Here is a 16,025-nt window from a genome sequence, read left to right as displayed (position 1 = left end):
GCTTCCACAACAAGAGACTCCCTTTCACTCTTCCCCTTGCTGCCCAAACCCTAACAGACTCATCAGACTATGCATGGGAGGCTCACATGGGCCAAATTCTGCACCCTCAGCTTCAAACCCTGAACCTTGCAGCCTGGCTAATTTCTTGTGCTCTCCTGTAGCATCCTTCAGTAAGCAGGTGCTGGATGTCATTCTGGAGGCAAGGTGGCCTAGTACTAGAAAATCCTGTGCTGAAAAGTGGAAAATATACTGTTCCTGGAACCAGGGTCAGGGGATGGGCACAACGGTGCCAAGCTTACCTCATATTCTACAGTACTTAACAGAAATGCTCCACAAGGGCCTGTCATTCTCATCAATTAAAATTAATTCCTCTGCCATTTCAGCACATTATAATACTGAGCCCACCCCTCTTCTCTCACTCCTTGCTAAAACAATTCCTTAGAGGGGCCAAAAATTTAAGACACCCCCCTCCCCAAGGAGAGCTTCCACTCCAGCCTGGGACCTTAACTTTGTATTGGAAAAGCTCATTCTTCCCTCCTTTGAGCCAGCTGGAACAGAAGAGTTGAAATTTCTTTCTTAGAAAATGGCCTTCCTTCTAGCCATCACTTCAGCAAGAAGAGTGTCTAAATTACAGGCTCTCATAGGTAAGTACTAGGCTATCTGCCCAAGGGCATTTATAAGCCTAGCCATAGTGTGTTGGCTTTCGCCACCCCCTTAGATTAGTTTCCTGTGCCTCTGACCAGCAGAGCCATTAGTTCCCTGTGCCTCTATCCAGCAGAGCCACTGCAGTGATCCACGGGGTAAATTTTCTGTTTCCCATCCACCCGTCAAGGTTTTTCTTGAGTGCTAGTGAGGGGCTCTGCCTGATGTATATTGGAATCTTGTTCCAAAGCATGGGGAGTCTCTGGGTCAAGAATCTATCCCTCCAGCATGTCCTATTTATCGTTGTAAGGTTTATATCCGTAGAGCGTGTGGCTCTCAGGGATTTGTTTTTTTTAGGTGGAGCATAGCCATCAATTCTGGGTTGGACATGGCCTTGTATGTCAAGCAGAGATCACCTCTGAGTTAGGCGGTATGCAACCGAGTACAGCTGGAGTTTCTTTAGTCGGTCTGCATAGGTCATCTGTTTGAGGTCGGTAATCCTCTTGGTGAGTTACTTTTGTGGTCTTTCAAGCTGTTGCATGTGTCTTGTAAGGTACATCCCAAATGGGGCGTTGTATTCTATAATGGGTCTAATAAATGTTGTGTAGAGAGGCACAATAACCTCCTTTATTCTGGATGCGAACCCTTTTTGAGATTAGATGGGCCATGTAGAAGGATTTTTTAACCACCTTGGCAATATGATTATCAAAGGAGAGATTGCTATCTACTCGGGTCCCTAGATCCCTTATTACTTTTTCTGTATTTAGGGGACTACCGCCTATGTGGTAGTTCGCCGGTACTTTGTTTTTTCCAAAGGGGATGACTATGCACTTTTTGGCATTCAGCTTGAGGCCATGATTTTGACACCGGGTATCCGTCTCCGTGAGACTATTCTGGAGGGTGTCTTTGTCAGCCAGAGAATCAATTATGGCCCCTAGTTTGCAGTCGTCTGCGAACTTGGTCAGCCAAAGTCCCCCTGTGCTTGCCTGTACCTCTGAGAAGTATATACCGAACAGGAGGGGTCCTAGGACTGAGCCCTGGGGGACGTCACTTGTAACCGGTTTAGAGTCGGACCTAGAGTCTGCAACTCTCAACGTGTGGGTTCTGTCTGTGAATCAATTCGCAACCCATCTCGTGACGCAAGGGTTAATGTTTCTTGTTGGTGAGTTTGTTTATATTAGAATGGGGAATGGTTTTGAAAGCCTTTGCAAGGTCTAGGTAGGCTGTGTGGACCCCCTTACCCTCATCTAATGCCTTGGTAACTGTCTCAAAGAAGTCCACCAGGTTTAGGAGGCATGATCTGCCCTTAAAGCCAAACTGGGTGGGGTCCAAAGTTTGGAGGTTCCCAATGTCTGTGTTAATGAGTTCCATGATGATGCGCTCCATAGCCGTGCAGACCAGGCTAGTCAAGCTTATAGGGCGATAGATAGTTCCTGGGGTCCGTTGTGGAGCCACCTTTGTGGAGTGGAGTAACTGTTGCTGTGCGCCACTCTGTTGGTTTGTAACCTGTAGAGCGGCTGAGTTTGAACAGTGTGTTTAGGTGAGGGGGTTAGTTCATTTTGGAGCTCTTGTAAGACACAGCCTGGGACACAGTCTGGTCCCATTGATGCTGTGTTTTTGGCTTTGGATAGGGCTGTTTTAACCAGTGTGTCAGTGATTGTCGGTGCCTTACATTCTTCTGGTATGGTTATAGGCCCTTTAGGGGGTGAGAGGAGTGTGAAGTTTGTACTGAACCTGTCTGCCAAAATGTTGGCAATATCTGTCGGTTCAGTGTATTTTGTGCCATTCTGCACCAACTCAGAGCAGATCTGAGAATTTTCACTTAGGTTCTTGACATAGCTACAGAACGCTTTGTGGTCATCTTTGGAGTCCTTGGCAATTTTTCTTTCGAAGCTAGCCGTGGGATGATTTAATGAGGGATCGTAGTTTCTTGCTGCAACTGATCAGGGATGTCTTTTCTTCTAGGGATTTTGCTCTTATCTGTACTAGTTTCCTCCTCCTATTGTAGAGCCTGTTTATGGTAGGGGTCCACCAGACTGGTTTCTGTGAGTCTTGGTTTTATTTGGGATAGCATGATCCATGCATTCCTGCAGATGATCATAGAGTGCCTTTGTATAGGTTTCAGCAGCTTGGACAGCATTGTCCATTGGCGTGGGGGTTGTGAACCTCGGTCTTAAGCAATGTGAAGTTTGCTTTTGAAAAGTTTTTCACGTTGGTTTCCTTGATTGGGGTTGGGGAAGTAATGTGAATATCCAGAGTGATTAGTCTATGGTCTGATCTAACCAGTGAGGGGTTGACGTCAGGTGTGGAACACCAGGCACCCATGTTGGTGATGTCCAGGTTCAATATGTTGTTCCCTCTGGTGGGGGTGTTGACCAAGTTGATCCAGGGCGTTCAAGTTTAGAAATTGTAGGAAGCGTTGGGCAAAGGAGTTAGTACTTGAGTAGTTCTCCCAGTTAATGTTTGGGTAGTTGAAATCACCCAGTATTAGGATGTTTGTTAGGATGGCAGTGGAGCACTTCATTATCTTCCATGCGGACAGGGTTTCCCTCAAGACTAATCTTTCCTTTATGCCCAAGGTGGTGTCTAGTGTGGCCCTAAATCAGTCCATTCATTTGCCTACTTTTTTCCCTAATCCACAAAACAAAGGGGAACGAATACTGCACTCTGGACGTGCACAGACAACTTAGATTTTATTTGGACAGGACTAAGTCTCTCAAAATCTGAACAGCTGCTAGTTGGCTTTGCTGCAGGGGCAGAGGGGAAGGCCATTTCAAAGCAAACCATTTCCAAATGAATAGCCCATTGCATTCATTTCTGCTACAAGCACTATGGAAAACCTACCCCACAGGGGATAAGATCACATTCCACCAGGGCTGCATCTATCTCTGTGGCTTTTCTCAGAGGAGTCCCTACCAGGGACATTCTAGAAGCTGCTACTTGGAGCTCTGTACATAACTTCACCAAGCATTACCACATGCTTAGCTTTTCTAAAAACAGAGCTGGATTGGCCACTGCAGTCTTGAAGGGCTTAATAGCTGGCCCTAATGCTCTTTAACTTCCTCCTCCCTCCCTTAGCTGTGGGATTCAACCCAAATGTGATGACCGCAACAGTGAAACACAAAGAACATAGTACAGTTGTGTACACTTCCCATAAATGTAGATGTTAGAGTGTATTCACTGTTGCAGTCCTGGTTACCCTCCCTCCAGCCCCTTGACTTCTCTTGGCTCTACCTTTCCTTCTTGTTTGGTATATTTATTTTTCCTGGTGTATTTTGTTTTTGATGGGGGTGTGTCATACCATATAATTGCTTCATATTGTGGGGGCACCTGACATCTGGGGCAGGAAAACTGATGTAATGGCGTTGGCTGCATGTTTTATACCCCTGACGACATGGAAGAAGAGACAGCATCTGACACAGAAATCCAAAGACTGGTATTCAGGCCGGCTGAGGGCTACCTGCAGGCAGATAACTCAAATGTGATGACTGCAACAGTGAATACACTCGAACATCTACATTTATGGTAAGTGTACACAACTGTAATTTTCTGACGCTGGGGAGGAACCAGCAATTTCAGTAGGACAGTCGGATCCCTCCGTTTCCTTACAGTCACCCACTTCTATGCCTTCCACCATTCAGACACCTGCTAGGTCTCACAAAAGGAAAGAAAATGTGGATCTCCTGCTCCTGAAAGTACCCCAGACTACCAGGCCTTCAGCCAAAGCCTGTTTAATGCTTTTAATGCCTTACGGCTCACCACTCCAGGGACATGCACTATCCCTCCTCCTATACTGAGCCCTAGACCTCAGACAAATCAGATCCCTCTCTGAGGGAAGAGAAGGAATTCTCTGATTCTTCTTTTGAAGAATCCCTTTCATATACATCTCAGCTGCCTTCCCCCCTGAGATATGGCTCCCCAGAAAAAGAATCCGTTGACCCTGACTCCCTAGGAGAGGATTTGACCTTTGGGGAAACTATCACTAAAATGAAGGAACATTTCAAGTGGGAATCATCTGAAATGACAGAGATTCAAAAAAGGTATGATCTCATTCAAATGGATTCCCCAACCCAAACAGCTGTTCCACCAATTCTACCTGCCTTTCTGGATGCCTTCTCTTCAGCATCCTTGAACTCAGACTCACAACCGCCTACTCCATGCAGACCTGACAGATTTTAGAAAGTCCCTAATTGTGTCCTGCTGTGCAGACCCTGCCACAATTTCCATTTCCATGGATAAGGCTTCCAGCTATTGCCTACCACTGTCATCCTCCCAGCTGACAAGGACAACAAAACTATGGAACGGCTGGGTAAGAAAATTTATTCCTCTGCTTCTCTGGCTTTCAGAGCTACTAATTACCAGGCACACATGGCTAAATATGCCTTATCCCTTTTGGAGAAAGTCTATAAGGAATTGCCTGACTCCCCAGGGTTTGGTGCCAAAGCTTCACTGTCTTCCTTAGTTGCTGTCACTTCTTAGGTTACCAGGCAACTCCATAAAGTGCAATTATGATGCTGCTGAGGCCTCAGCCAGGTCAGCAGCATGAGCATCTGTTTTGAGAAGGTACTCCTGACTATGCCTCCAACCTCTACCAGATAACTTTAGAGCCAGGCTGGTCGATGCCCCTTTGGACAGTACAGCCCTGTTTGGAACAAAAGTGGGTGACTTATTCAAGTCATTACAACAAAAGGGGAAAGAGATGCAGGATTTAAAACACATGCTGGTTTATCAGATTCTAAAATTCTAGAGGAAATTTCCAGCAAAAACACAACTTATTAGAAAGCACCATCACCCTGCTGCTCCCACAAGACCTAGGAAAACATCCAGGCAACAACCCACTCCTACCAGACCCTTCACCTCTTCTAGCCAGAGTGCACCCTTTGACGATGGGGCTAGTTAGTGTCTGACTACCTGCCAATCATAAAACCCCCTCCTCCTCCCTCTATCCCTCTCTTGGTGTGTCCCTCTCACTGTCCCCAAATGTGGACACATCACCTCAGACAAATGAGTCCTTTCTATAATACAAAACGGGTACTTTATTACTTGGCTTGTGTCTCCAAAAAGAAAGGGGTACCCACAACCTCCAAAAGAACAGCTGCACCTACTGCAGCCAGTGCTAGACAATCTGATGGCTCAAGGCACCATTCAGACAGTTCCACTGTCTGCAAAAGGACGAGGTTTCTACTCTAGTATTTTCCTGCTTCCAAGAAAAGATGGTCCCTGGAGGCCAGTTCTGGACATATCACTACTCAGTCTCTTACTTCAGGTCCCAACTTTCAGGATATTGACCTTACCAACTCTGTTTCCGCTCCTACTTCCCCAAGGGTTCATGACCACCTTGGATATCCAGGATGCCTACCGTCACATCCCTATAAAGCCCAGTTTCAGGAAATATTTGAGGTTCTCTGTGAGTTCCTCTCACTTTCATTTCTTTGCCTTGCCCTTTGGGCTTTCCACTGCACCCAGAGTCTTCACCAAATGTCTGGCTCCAGTTATTGCCTTCTGCAGTACAAAAGGAATCCAGATATTCCCTTACCTGAATGACTTGTTCATTCAGGCAGACTACAAACAGGTCCTCCTGCAACACTCACAAGTTGCCATTACTCTCCTATAGTCCCTGGGTTTGATCAACTTCCCAAAATTCCACCTGGAACTTACTGAAGACATTGTCTTCTTGTGGTGCAGGATTTATACAGACATCATGAAAGCCTACCCCCCCCCCAAAAAAAAAGTGGAAAACTTGATGCACCACCTATGTCTGATACTCCAGACAGCAGAATTAACTGCAAGGCAGTACCTCAGGCTCTTGGGCTGCAAGGCATCCACTATCCCCATGTTACCGATATCAGGGTTCCATATGAGGACATTGCAGTTGTACTTCAGGTCAGTTTAGACCCAGCACTCTCACACCCTGGAGTACAAGGTACCCCTCCTGCCCTGCCTCAAACAAAAAAAAACATTGGTGGTTGAAGCAGGTGAGCCTCAATGCAGGTATTTCCCTCCAACCACCTCAACCCAAACAGATCATGCACACAGATGCCTCGCACCTGGGCTGAGGAGTAACTATGGGGCACCTGAGTGCAAGGGGTGTGGCCAGGACCACACAGGAAAGAACACATCAATGCCTGAGAGATGAGGGCAATATTATTGGCCCTGTGAGCCTTCCAAACTAATCTACAAGGGCCACTAAAATTCTTTACAATGCCATACTGCTGTGGTATCGCAACATGCGGGGGGCGGGACCAAATCTTATTTGCTTTGCAGACTAGCTCTCCTGGTGTGGGAACTGGCCACCTGCCAGGGAGTTACCCTACAGGTGGTTTACCTACCTTCACAACAGAATTCTCAGGCAGACTCCCTCAGCAGATCCATGACGAACAACGACAAATGGATGCTTCACGGAGATGTTTTCCTGGACCTGGTCCACTGTTGGGGTACACCTCAAATAGACCCGTTTGCCTCCTCCATCAACAGGCAACTTCCTTCCTTCTGCACTAGACTTCCACACCCTTAGGCTGTGGCAACAGATGCCTTCTCAATCTCCTGGAAGGGGATGTTTCAATATGCAATTCCTCCCTTCTCCCTTGTTCAGAAGGTCCTGCTGAAGATCCTGCAGGACAAACCAAAAATCTTGCTGGTGACTCCCTATTGGCCAAAGACAGCATTGGTTCCCCCCTCTTACAGTTCTCCAAGGGCAGTCACCACAAATTACCCCTCAGAGTGGATCTTCTCCAACAGCACAAGGGATCCCAAATACACCAACAGTGGCAATCTCTGCACCTCACCCTATGGGAGATAGGATTCTGATCTTTTTCAGACGCCTTTACAATGAAGACATTCATTGTCCTGCAGAAGGTCAGGAAAACAAATACAAGGAAATCCTACCTATCAAAGTGGAAGCAACATTCAATATGGTATCTCAAAAGGCAGTTGGACCCATTGAAAAATGAGACCCCTCTAGTACTGTCTTACCTGTGTGAACTATTGCAGACAGGGTTGGCTTTACTCATTAATTAAAGCCCACTTGTCTACTATTTCAGCACATCTTCCCTTCGATCCCCCCTCTAGCTTCCAGACTACCAGCTAAGTTATTCCTTAAAGGGGTCCTTAACATCAGGCCACCCAGGAAACCCTTTCCCCCATGGGACCTCACCTGTGTTTTAGAGAAGCTCACATTTCCCCCCATTCGAGCTAGCGGATAAAGCTTACCTAAAACATTGCACATGGAAAACTGTCCTCCTCGTGGCCTTGACCTCAGCCAGGAGAGTGTCAAGAGTTGCAAGCCCTTATGGCTATTATACCCTTCCTAGTATTCCACACTGACAGGGTTACTCTTAGAACTAACCCTTCCTTCATGCCCAAGGTGGTGAATGACCTTTCCCTTAATCAGGCCATCCACCTACCACCCTTCTTTCCTAATCCACAGAGAGACAGTGAAAGAGTACTCCATTCCCTAGATGTGCACAGACAACTTCGATTTTATCTGCACAAAATCAATTCCATCAGACAAGCTGATCAACTGTCATCTTCCACCGCAGGGCCCTAGGGAAGGCAGTAACCCAACAAACAATTTCAACGCTTTCACCTTTTTATACAAACACCATGGGAAATTCCTGCAAGGTACTGTCAAAGCACACTCCACCAGGACAATGGCCTCCTCAGGGGCCATCTTCTGGGGTTTGGATACCTCCAGTATAATGGAAGCAGCCACTTGGTCTTCGGTGCACACCTTCACCAAACATTACAAATTAGATAACATTTTTAAGGCCAGATCTGGGTTTGCCAGGGCTGTCTTTCATGGATTCCTGGAGAACTCTACTAAGCCACCTCCCCCTTCGGTGAGCTTTGGCACTCATCCATATGTGATGAATACTGCAACATGTGAATTGAAAGACACAGAAAAGTTGTGTAAAATCTTACTATAACCATAGATGTCCTTCTCTTCTGTGTTGTAGTATTCCTTCCCACCCACCTACCCCTCCTGTTATGCAATATTTCCCATCTGGATGGCACAGGGCTGGCATTACCCTTGCTAGGACTGGTTCCAACTGGGGCTTACAGTTGTGAGGGCTGGTGTGTGCAGACATTACTTTTATAGCCCACATTCTTCTAGCCACGTCGGACGTCCCACGCACCATACAGTGACTGAAATATTTTGTATACTGGCCGGACATTCGGGTAGCAAGAGGAGTATACCCATATGTGATGAATACTGCAACATGGGAGAGAAGGACATCTATGGTTATGGTAAGATTTTACGCAACTTTTCTTTCTGTCAATCTACTTGGGAGGGATACTTATGATCTTCCTTCTCCCCTCCCTTTGGTTCATGTGGTAAAGTCAGGGCTGGTATACAGTGGAGGGCATGTGTTATTTCTCCCCACCACTATGGCAGCCCAGCCATGTCCCCATTTTATTCTCTCTTTGAACATGCCCTCTGGTAGTGACGTCCCCAGCCTCCACCAGGGGGTAATCACCAAAGATTCGCACAAGACTGCCCCCCCCCCCCCATTGATAATGCCCATCTTTCTCTGCCTCTTTGTCAGTTGCCTAAGCCTGTAATTGTACCCTGGCTGGGTAGTAGGCAGGGCTTTATCCCTCTATCCCACTGGAGCAGCTGGACAGGGAAAGTATTAAGTAAAAGATCAGCTCTGGTAAGATTTTTAAGTGGGAGGGGGGTGCATGCAGCAGGCACTGAAAGTTTGATTTCTCTGGTGGATGTCAGGGAAACAACTGTGAAGTGCTTCCTCAGGGTGGGTGGGACAGCTTACCGTCATCTGTCTTTTGCAGAAGTTGAGGGGCAGTTTGGTGCGATGCTCCCATTTCAAGCCCTACCCGTGGGTTGAGGGCAGGGAAATCAGGTGAAAACCTTTCCCTGCAGTAGTATGATTGGTACCCAAAGGATGCTTTGATCTACTCACTGGCCACAGCCCTCGTAGGAAAAAGCCTGAGATGGAGTTGATAGTACACCTGTCGAACAAGGAGCAGCACTGTGTCTGCTAATGGTCAGCTTTGGGAGGAAAAGATTTGAAAAAAAACAAAAAGTTATAAAAAGCAGTCAGATGGAATTAAAAAAAAAACTGGGAGGCAAGATTAGAATGACATTACAAAAGAGCAATGGAAGTAAAATTTGTAAGACCCCTAGGAATGTTGCATAGTGCAGAATATTTAGGAAATTTGCATGAAAATGTTTACCAAGGTACTTTTATATACCCCCAAGTGGATTCAGCAGGTCTTCCTCAAGTGGAGAGTAAATGTTGGAGATGTGAAGGGAATGAGTAAAGAAACTGAACACATTTTTTGGGAATGTTTGAAACTGAGTTTAAGGACTCCTTGACAAAGTTGTTTATAGACATGATATTTACTAAAGAAAGGATGCTGTTGAACTGTCAAAACATAGTAAGGCCTTAATAAGTTTAAAATTGGTTGATGCCAAAAAGGCAGTTACATGAAAGTAGAAATCTAAGCTTAAACCAGCTGTAACTGAAGAATTTGATGATGCAAAGGAAGTAAAAGATCTAGAAAAGGGACAATTAATAGGGTAGAGGAAGTAATTTTCATATGAATAAATGGTGCATTTGGGAACAGTATGTACAAAATAATGCTCAAATAGATGACTAAAGTGAGTTGGTTGGAATTGAAAAGTATGAAGTATGATTATATTCTAATGCGCAAGAATCAAAGAACAGAGAAAGTTGTGATGGAATGGAAAATATTATTGTGACCTTTTATCCATTTTTATTAGTGCATTTAAGTTCTTGTCACAAAGTAATGTGATGGATATTTAAAGTTTCAAAGTACGATTTTCAGTGCAGAATGAAGATAGCTCACAGTGATGAAAGTGTATTATAACTGACTTTTCATCTTGTGCTGGTGTTAAGTCTTCCACTTAAAGTAGGAGTAACTTTTTTGAACATTGCATATTGGAGATTTTATCATGTGCCAGATTGTAATTAAACTGTAAAATGGCTGTGTAAGCTGAAAAGAATGGCTTTTGTAGCAATTAATTGTGGGGCAGTTTTTGGGGTTAACTGCTGTATTAAAAGGGAAGGGGATGCAAAGTCCTCTTTTCAGTCATTTTAATGTCTTGTCAAATAACCTTAAATGATCGAATTAGTGACACTGTACTTTATATTCCAGGCCTTCCGTGAAGGTTCTAGAAAATCTTCTAGAGTTAAGGTAAGGTGTTAAAAAAATCAGAATTTTCTGTAAGAACTTGAAATGGCTTTTTTAGACCATAATAAGCTGGTGAAAAATGAACTTCATTTATTTTACCAGATCTAAATTTGTTTTTTAGATGCTGCATATTATGTTTGTCATAGGTAAATAATGTTTCAAAAGAACCATATCTTAGTGTTTTGTAACACTGAGCTACTGCATTGTGGCATCAGGTGAATCAAGTGCCATGATGCATTTTGCCAGAGTCTACCAGTATTCATTTGGGTCATTGTTTCAATAAAAAGCTTTGTAAACTTTTAAACAATGGCCCAAATAAATTGTGTTTTCCCCAGTGACATCATGTCAGGCAAGGGTTAAATAGTCTAATGGATGTGTGTCTGCTCAAGTGCAGTAATTGTCCATTACAGTCTATGGAAACATCCTAAGGTTTTTCCCCCAAGTTGATATCACTGAGGTTAAAGATCACCCTTACTTTTAGTTGCATCAGCATGGGAAAAACAAAATTCGAAAGGGTTTTGCTTTTGTTCTTTTTTCCATTTTGTATTAAAAAATACTTTGCTGTTAGAATGAAGATCCTAATTGGCACTTCTTGCACCAGATACAGTGGTGTAAAAGGTAAGTCATTCTGGTGTGACAAAGCACTTTAATTCATTGGCTGTTTTCATAATTTTAGAAATTAAATCCTATACTGATTTGTCTTTAACAAGTGGGAAGTGTGACAGCTCAATCATTTTATTAGCTGAAAGAATATTTGGATTTAGATTAGTAGGTTGGAATAAGATAGATATCACCCATGTGTAATTGTTTTATTAAGTTCTGAAAAGCTAGATCCTTATTTGAGAAATGTTAAATAAGTGCATCTGTTTGATGAGAGTCTGTCAGATTTTAATTTTTGCATTGTATTTTAATTACTGAAAAAGTGTTCAGCTAATCTGTTAAGGCACAGTTGACATCATAGAAAATTTCATTTCATGCATTTCTTTGAGGAATCAAATGCAGCATACTGGTGTTTGCTTGTACATCTGTCGCCATATTAATCCACAGGTTTTCCTTCCGTCAAGAATCTTACTCTTTGAATGTAATGCATTGAAATTAAATTCAAAAGCTGTGTGTTTGTAATGGCTAAACAGTTGCATCTAATTGACAGGGTGTTTGGAGTATTTTTAAGTTCCTACGTGGGTGACTTAGCTGAAGAAAAACAAAAAAACAAAGTTAAACATAAGAGTGCAGAAACTTTGTCAGTTATTTATGCATTTGTACTTCGGAATGAAAAGAGAGAAGTAGGATTGTAAAATGATATTTTAACACCTCACTTAATTTCTCAAAAAAAATTGGCTGTTAAAGTTTTTAAATTCACTGCCAAATGCCTTGACAAAGTTATATGGCAGATTTTTCGTTATCGAGGCAGTGACCCTGAAATTTAATTTCCCTTGCCTTTACCTCCCAAAGCAAAATTCAGAGGAAGCTAACTTGTGTATTTTGTCTTCGTATAGTAACATTTCAGGATTTTCAGGAATACACAGGTAAGGTAATAAAATCAAGATATTGAAGCATCAGTTACACCGATGTTGTGCATGTGTGCAGTGTAGTTGTAGTGGAATACACTCTCATCGAATGGTACAGCCTAACATTGAGGACTTTGCAGCAGTAACTGTCAGCATTTTGTGGAAATGCTGTGCTCGGTATGCATGTGCTGTGTCATATTATATGGTGATTGTATAAGCATTCTTAACTTCTTATGTCCACAAGTACTTTTGACAGTTGCACAGTTTGAATCATAATTGTAGATTTTGTTGGCAAGTTTCTACATTCCATTGCATAGATGCATGTCCACTATAGCATGCTCTGCAATGAATGTCAGGGTTTCACCCATGCCACTTGTTGGAGAGAGAGAATTTTTTGGTCTGTGTTGCAGCCAGTGGGATAGCAGCTGTTGTGCAAATCTTGTGTGGATAGCTGTAAGAAAGGCGACATGATAGCTTCAGACTTAAGCTGCAAGGACTGAAGCTTTGAGAATGGGTTATGGACTAATCCTCCTTGGAGGCAGGTCCATTTCCTAAATTTTGACTCGTACAGTTGCGAGTATGTTTTCTGCTAATAAGTACTCTAAGCTGTGCTAGCCTTATGCGGAGGACTGTTGCCAGGAAGAGATGTGCCCCTTGCACTGGTTCCACCCATCCCTTAGTTGATTAAACTGTGATTCTGCTTGTATCTTCAGGACTTACTGGCATACGCAGCCTTCTGGTGCTAGTTGCACACTTTTGAATGTAGAGGACTTTGAATTGTCATGGTTGCAGAGCAGCCATATGCTCTCATGGACATCCTTATGTTGCTAGACCCCTGTGAGACCCTGAAGAGGTAGACAGATGTTCTTCATGTTTCACTGTTGTAGTCATCACATTTGGGTTATTAACAAATTAAGGTAGTTGCTATGGGGACGAAAATGGCCCTAGCATATGCTAACTTAGTGTTATCTATGTGGGAAAGTGAAACTCTAGTTCATTTACCTGGTTTTAAGCATACTTTACTTTACTACAGTTATATTGATGATATTTGTTTTGTATGGACTGGACCTAATTCAGCATTGGATGCTTTCTTAAAAGAAATGGAGGGCAGCATTACATTTCTTAGTTTTGTCAAATCTGGTCACTAAGTTCTGTTACATTTTTGGACACTATTGTTTCAATGGATTTACTTAATAACTGTGTTACTTCGAACATTCATAGGAAGGACACATAAAGAAATAATTATCTTGACTTCACAAGCCAGCACCCCTTTTACATGAAACGAAATGTGTTAAGGGGACAATTCATCAGGTTGTATAGACTAGTAAGTGATGACTCACTTTTTCTGCGATTACAGTAAAGCTCATTATTTCTGCAAAAGCACTACCCCGCAGCCTTCATACAGTCAGTGGCTTACAAAGTCAGCAGAGACAGATATCTAAAATTTAAACCTATCATTAGGTTTGGATTTAATACTACACAACGCAGTTCTTCTAACCCACAAGACAGAACTCAGTTTCCCCATACCTATTTGCAGAGACATGAGAAACATTCGTGAAGTCATTTCACGCAATTGGAATATTGTTACTAGCTCAAGGAATCTGGTTTCTCTCCTAGGAGAGATACCCCTTTGTTTTCATACAAACGTACTAAGACTGTCAGAAATGCACTGGAAAATAGGGCTTCTAATTTTTTTAATTGATCACATAAAGAACACAAGGGACCCAACTGGTATGTTCTCATGAGAAATGTGTATGTTGCAAATATATTTTGCAGGGCTCTCAATACATTTTCCAGCATAACCAGTTCAATGTGACTTTCAAGCAGCATTCTGACTGTAAATCTACTTAGTATATGCAGCAGTATGTCATTCTTGTCATTTTTTTTATGTGGGAAAAACAAGCAGAAAACTTTCAAATAGGATTAAGGAACACTACAATGCAATCAGAGCGCTGGACCCACGTAATGCTTTAGCTAGACATTCGGAGATTTGTCTGCATTTTGAAAAAAAATTATTTTTTGTGCTGGAACAGGTAGATTTGTGTTTTGGGGACTATGCAGCATTACTGGAGTACAGGGAACTTAAATGGCAGCTCCTTCTAGGAGCTGATCATTTTCAAGGACTAAATGACCGTATTAATTTAAAATGTGCCTTAAAGTGGGCTAACTGACTGTGTTATAACCTACAGTGATGTGCTTCACATAACCTGTATGTTTCTTAACAGATATAGCGCATAGAATTATGCCTCATATAAGCATTATGTTTATTCATGACTGCATATTCTTGTCATTATGTTTATTCATGACTGCCTATTCTTGTCACTATGATGTCACCTATAAGACACTGATCCCATTGGTTATCTCTAGCATTTATTGCATTTTCAAACTATATTATGTCCTACACTACTCGGTGGATTCATTTTCTGATGAAGTTCTTATACATTAAAGAATGAAAGCATGCTCATTTATCGGTTCCATTATTTTTTATTTTTATTCTAAAAAGTTAATTTTTTATTCCTTAGCTGTGGAAGTTTGTTTTATGTGTGTGTGTACATATATATATATATATATATCTGTAGATATCTATATCTATATATATATATATATCTCTATATATATATATATATATCCCTATATATATATATATATATATTATATATATATATATTTATCTGTGTGTGTGTGTGTGTATATATATATATCTATATATATCTGTATATATATATATATATCTATATCTATATCTATATATATATATATATATATATATATATATATATATATATAAGACCTGTTGTAGCAGGAAGGAGTTGGGTGACAGAACCCCTTTCACTGTACTTGGAATACTGCCTCAGACCAGTAGTGGAGGAATATCCATACATCTTGAAGGACACAAAGCATTTCCTGCTGATGTATGACAAAACTAGTGACATCAACAGTGATTTGAACATTAGATTGGTGACTTTGGATGTCCAGTCTTTGTTCACTGTAATACCCAATGATGAGGGAGTTGGGGTGTATACATAGATGTCTGATGAATAAGACCTCTTATACTAGGAGTAAAATTAACTTGATTTGTGCTTATTTAGAGGTTGTCATAGAAAATAACATCTTTCTTTTTGATAAGACAGCGTATCTCCAAACGGACGGTGTGGCTATGGGCACATCATGTGCCAATAGCTACGCCAACCTCGTGATGGCGGATTGGGAACAGAATCAACTGTTTCCTATAGCTGGTTTCCAACAACATGTAATGTTACACCCATTTTGTGGATGACATATTTTTCCTGTGGACAGGTACTGTCTTAGAACTGTCAAGTTTTTTTGAACAGATTAATTCTTTGACACCCTATTTAAGGTTCAGAATGGAGCAATCTGAAACTCTGGTTTGTTTTTAGATGTTTATATTGAGAGGTTGGGTAATGGTTCCTTAAATACGGGAGTCTATAGAAAGTCCTGTTACAGGAATTCACTTTTACATAGACATTGCATGCATTCTAGCTTAGTGTTTCAGAATGTCATCAGAGGACAGGCCATGCGTGCCTCAAGGTTAAATCCCACTCATGGGTTTGAAGAGGAGTTATTGAGTTTAACAGATAGTTTATTGAATAGACCATGCAAACCAGAAGAAGTGCATGCAGGTGTTGAATGTGTCAATTCACTTAGGACTAAAACTGCTGCTCCCTATTTCTCGGAATA

General features: G+C 42.2%; 1 protein-coding gene across 1 annotated transcript in view; it reads left to right on the top strand.

The window, feature by feature from the left end:
* Positions 1 to 16,025, top strand: part of KMT2E (lysine methyltransferase 2E (inactive)) — a gene marked incomplete in the record, with an annotated part of 3,388,239 nt that overhangs the window by 1,288,244 nt on the left and 2,083,970 nt on the right. The window contains 1 exon segment of the mRNA XM_044088526.1: positions 10,783 to 10,821. Coding sequence (XP_043944461.1) covers positions 10,783 to 10,821 — 39 coding nt within the window.

Source organism: Protopterus annectens, chromosome 11.part0 (assembly GCF_019279795.1).
Source record: "Protopterus annectens isolate FY-2018-M chromosome 11.part0, PAN1.0, whole genome shotgun sequence".
NCBI lineage: Eukaryota > Metazoa > Chordata > Ceratodontiformes > Protopteridae > Protopterus > Protopterus annectens.
Note: the sequence above shows the minus strand (reverse complement) of the source record. Positions and strands in the feature narration are given on the sequence as shown.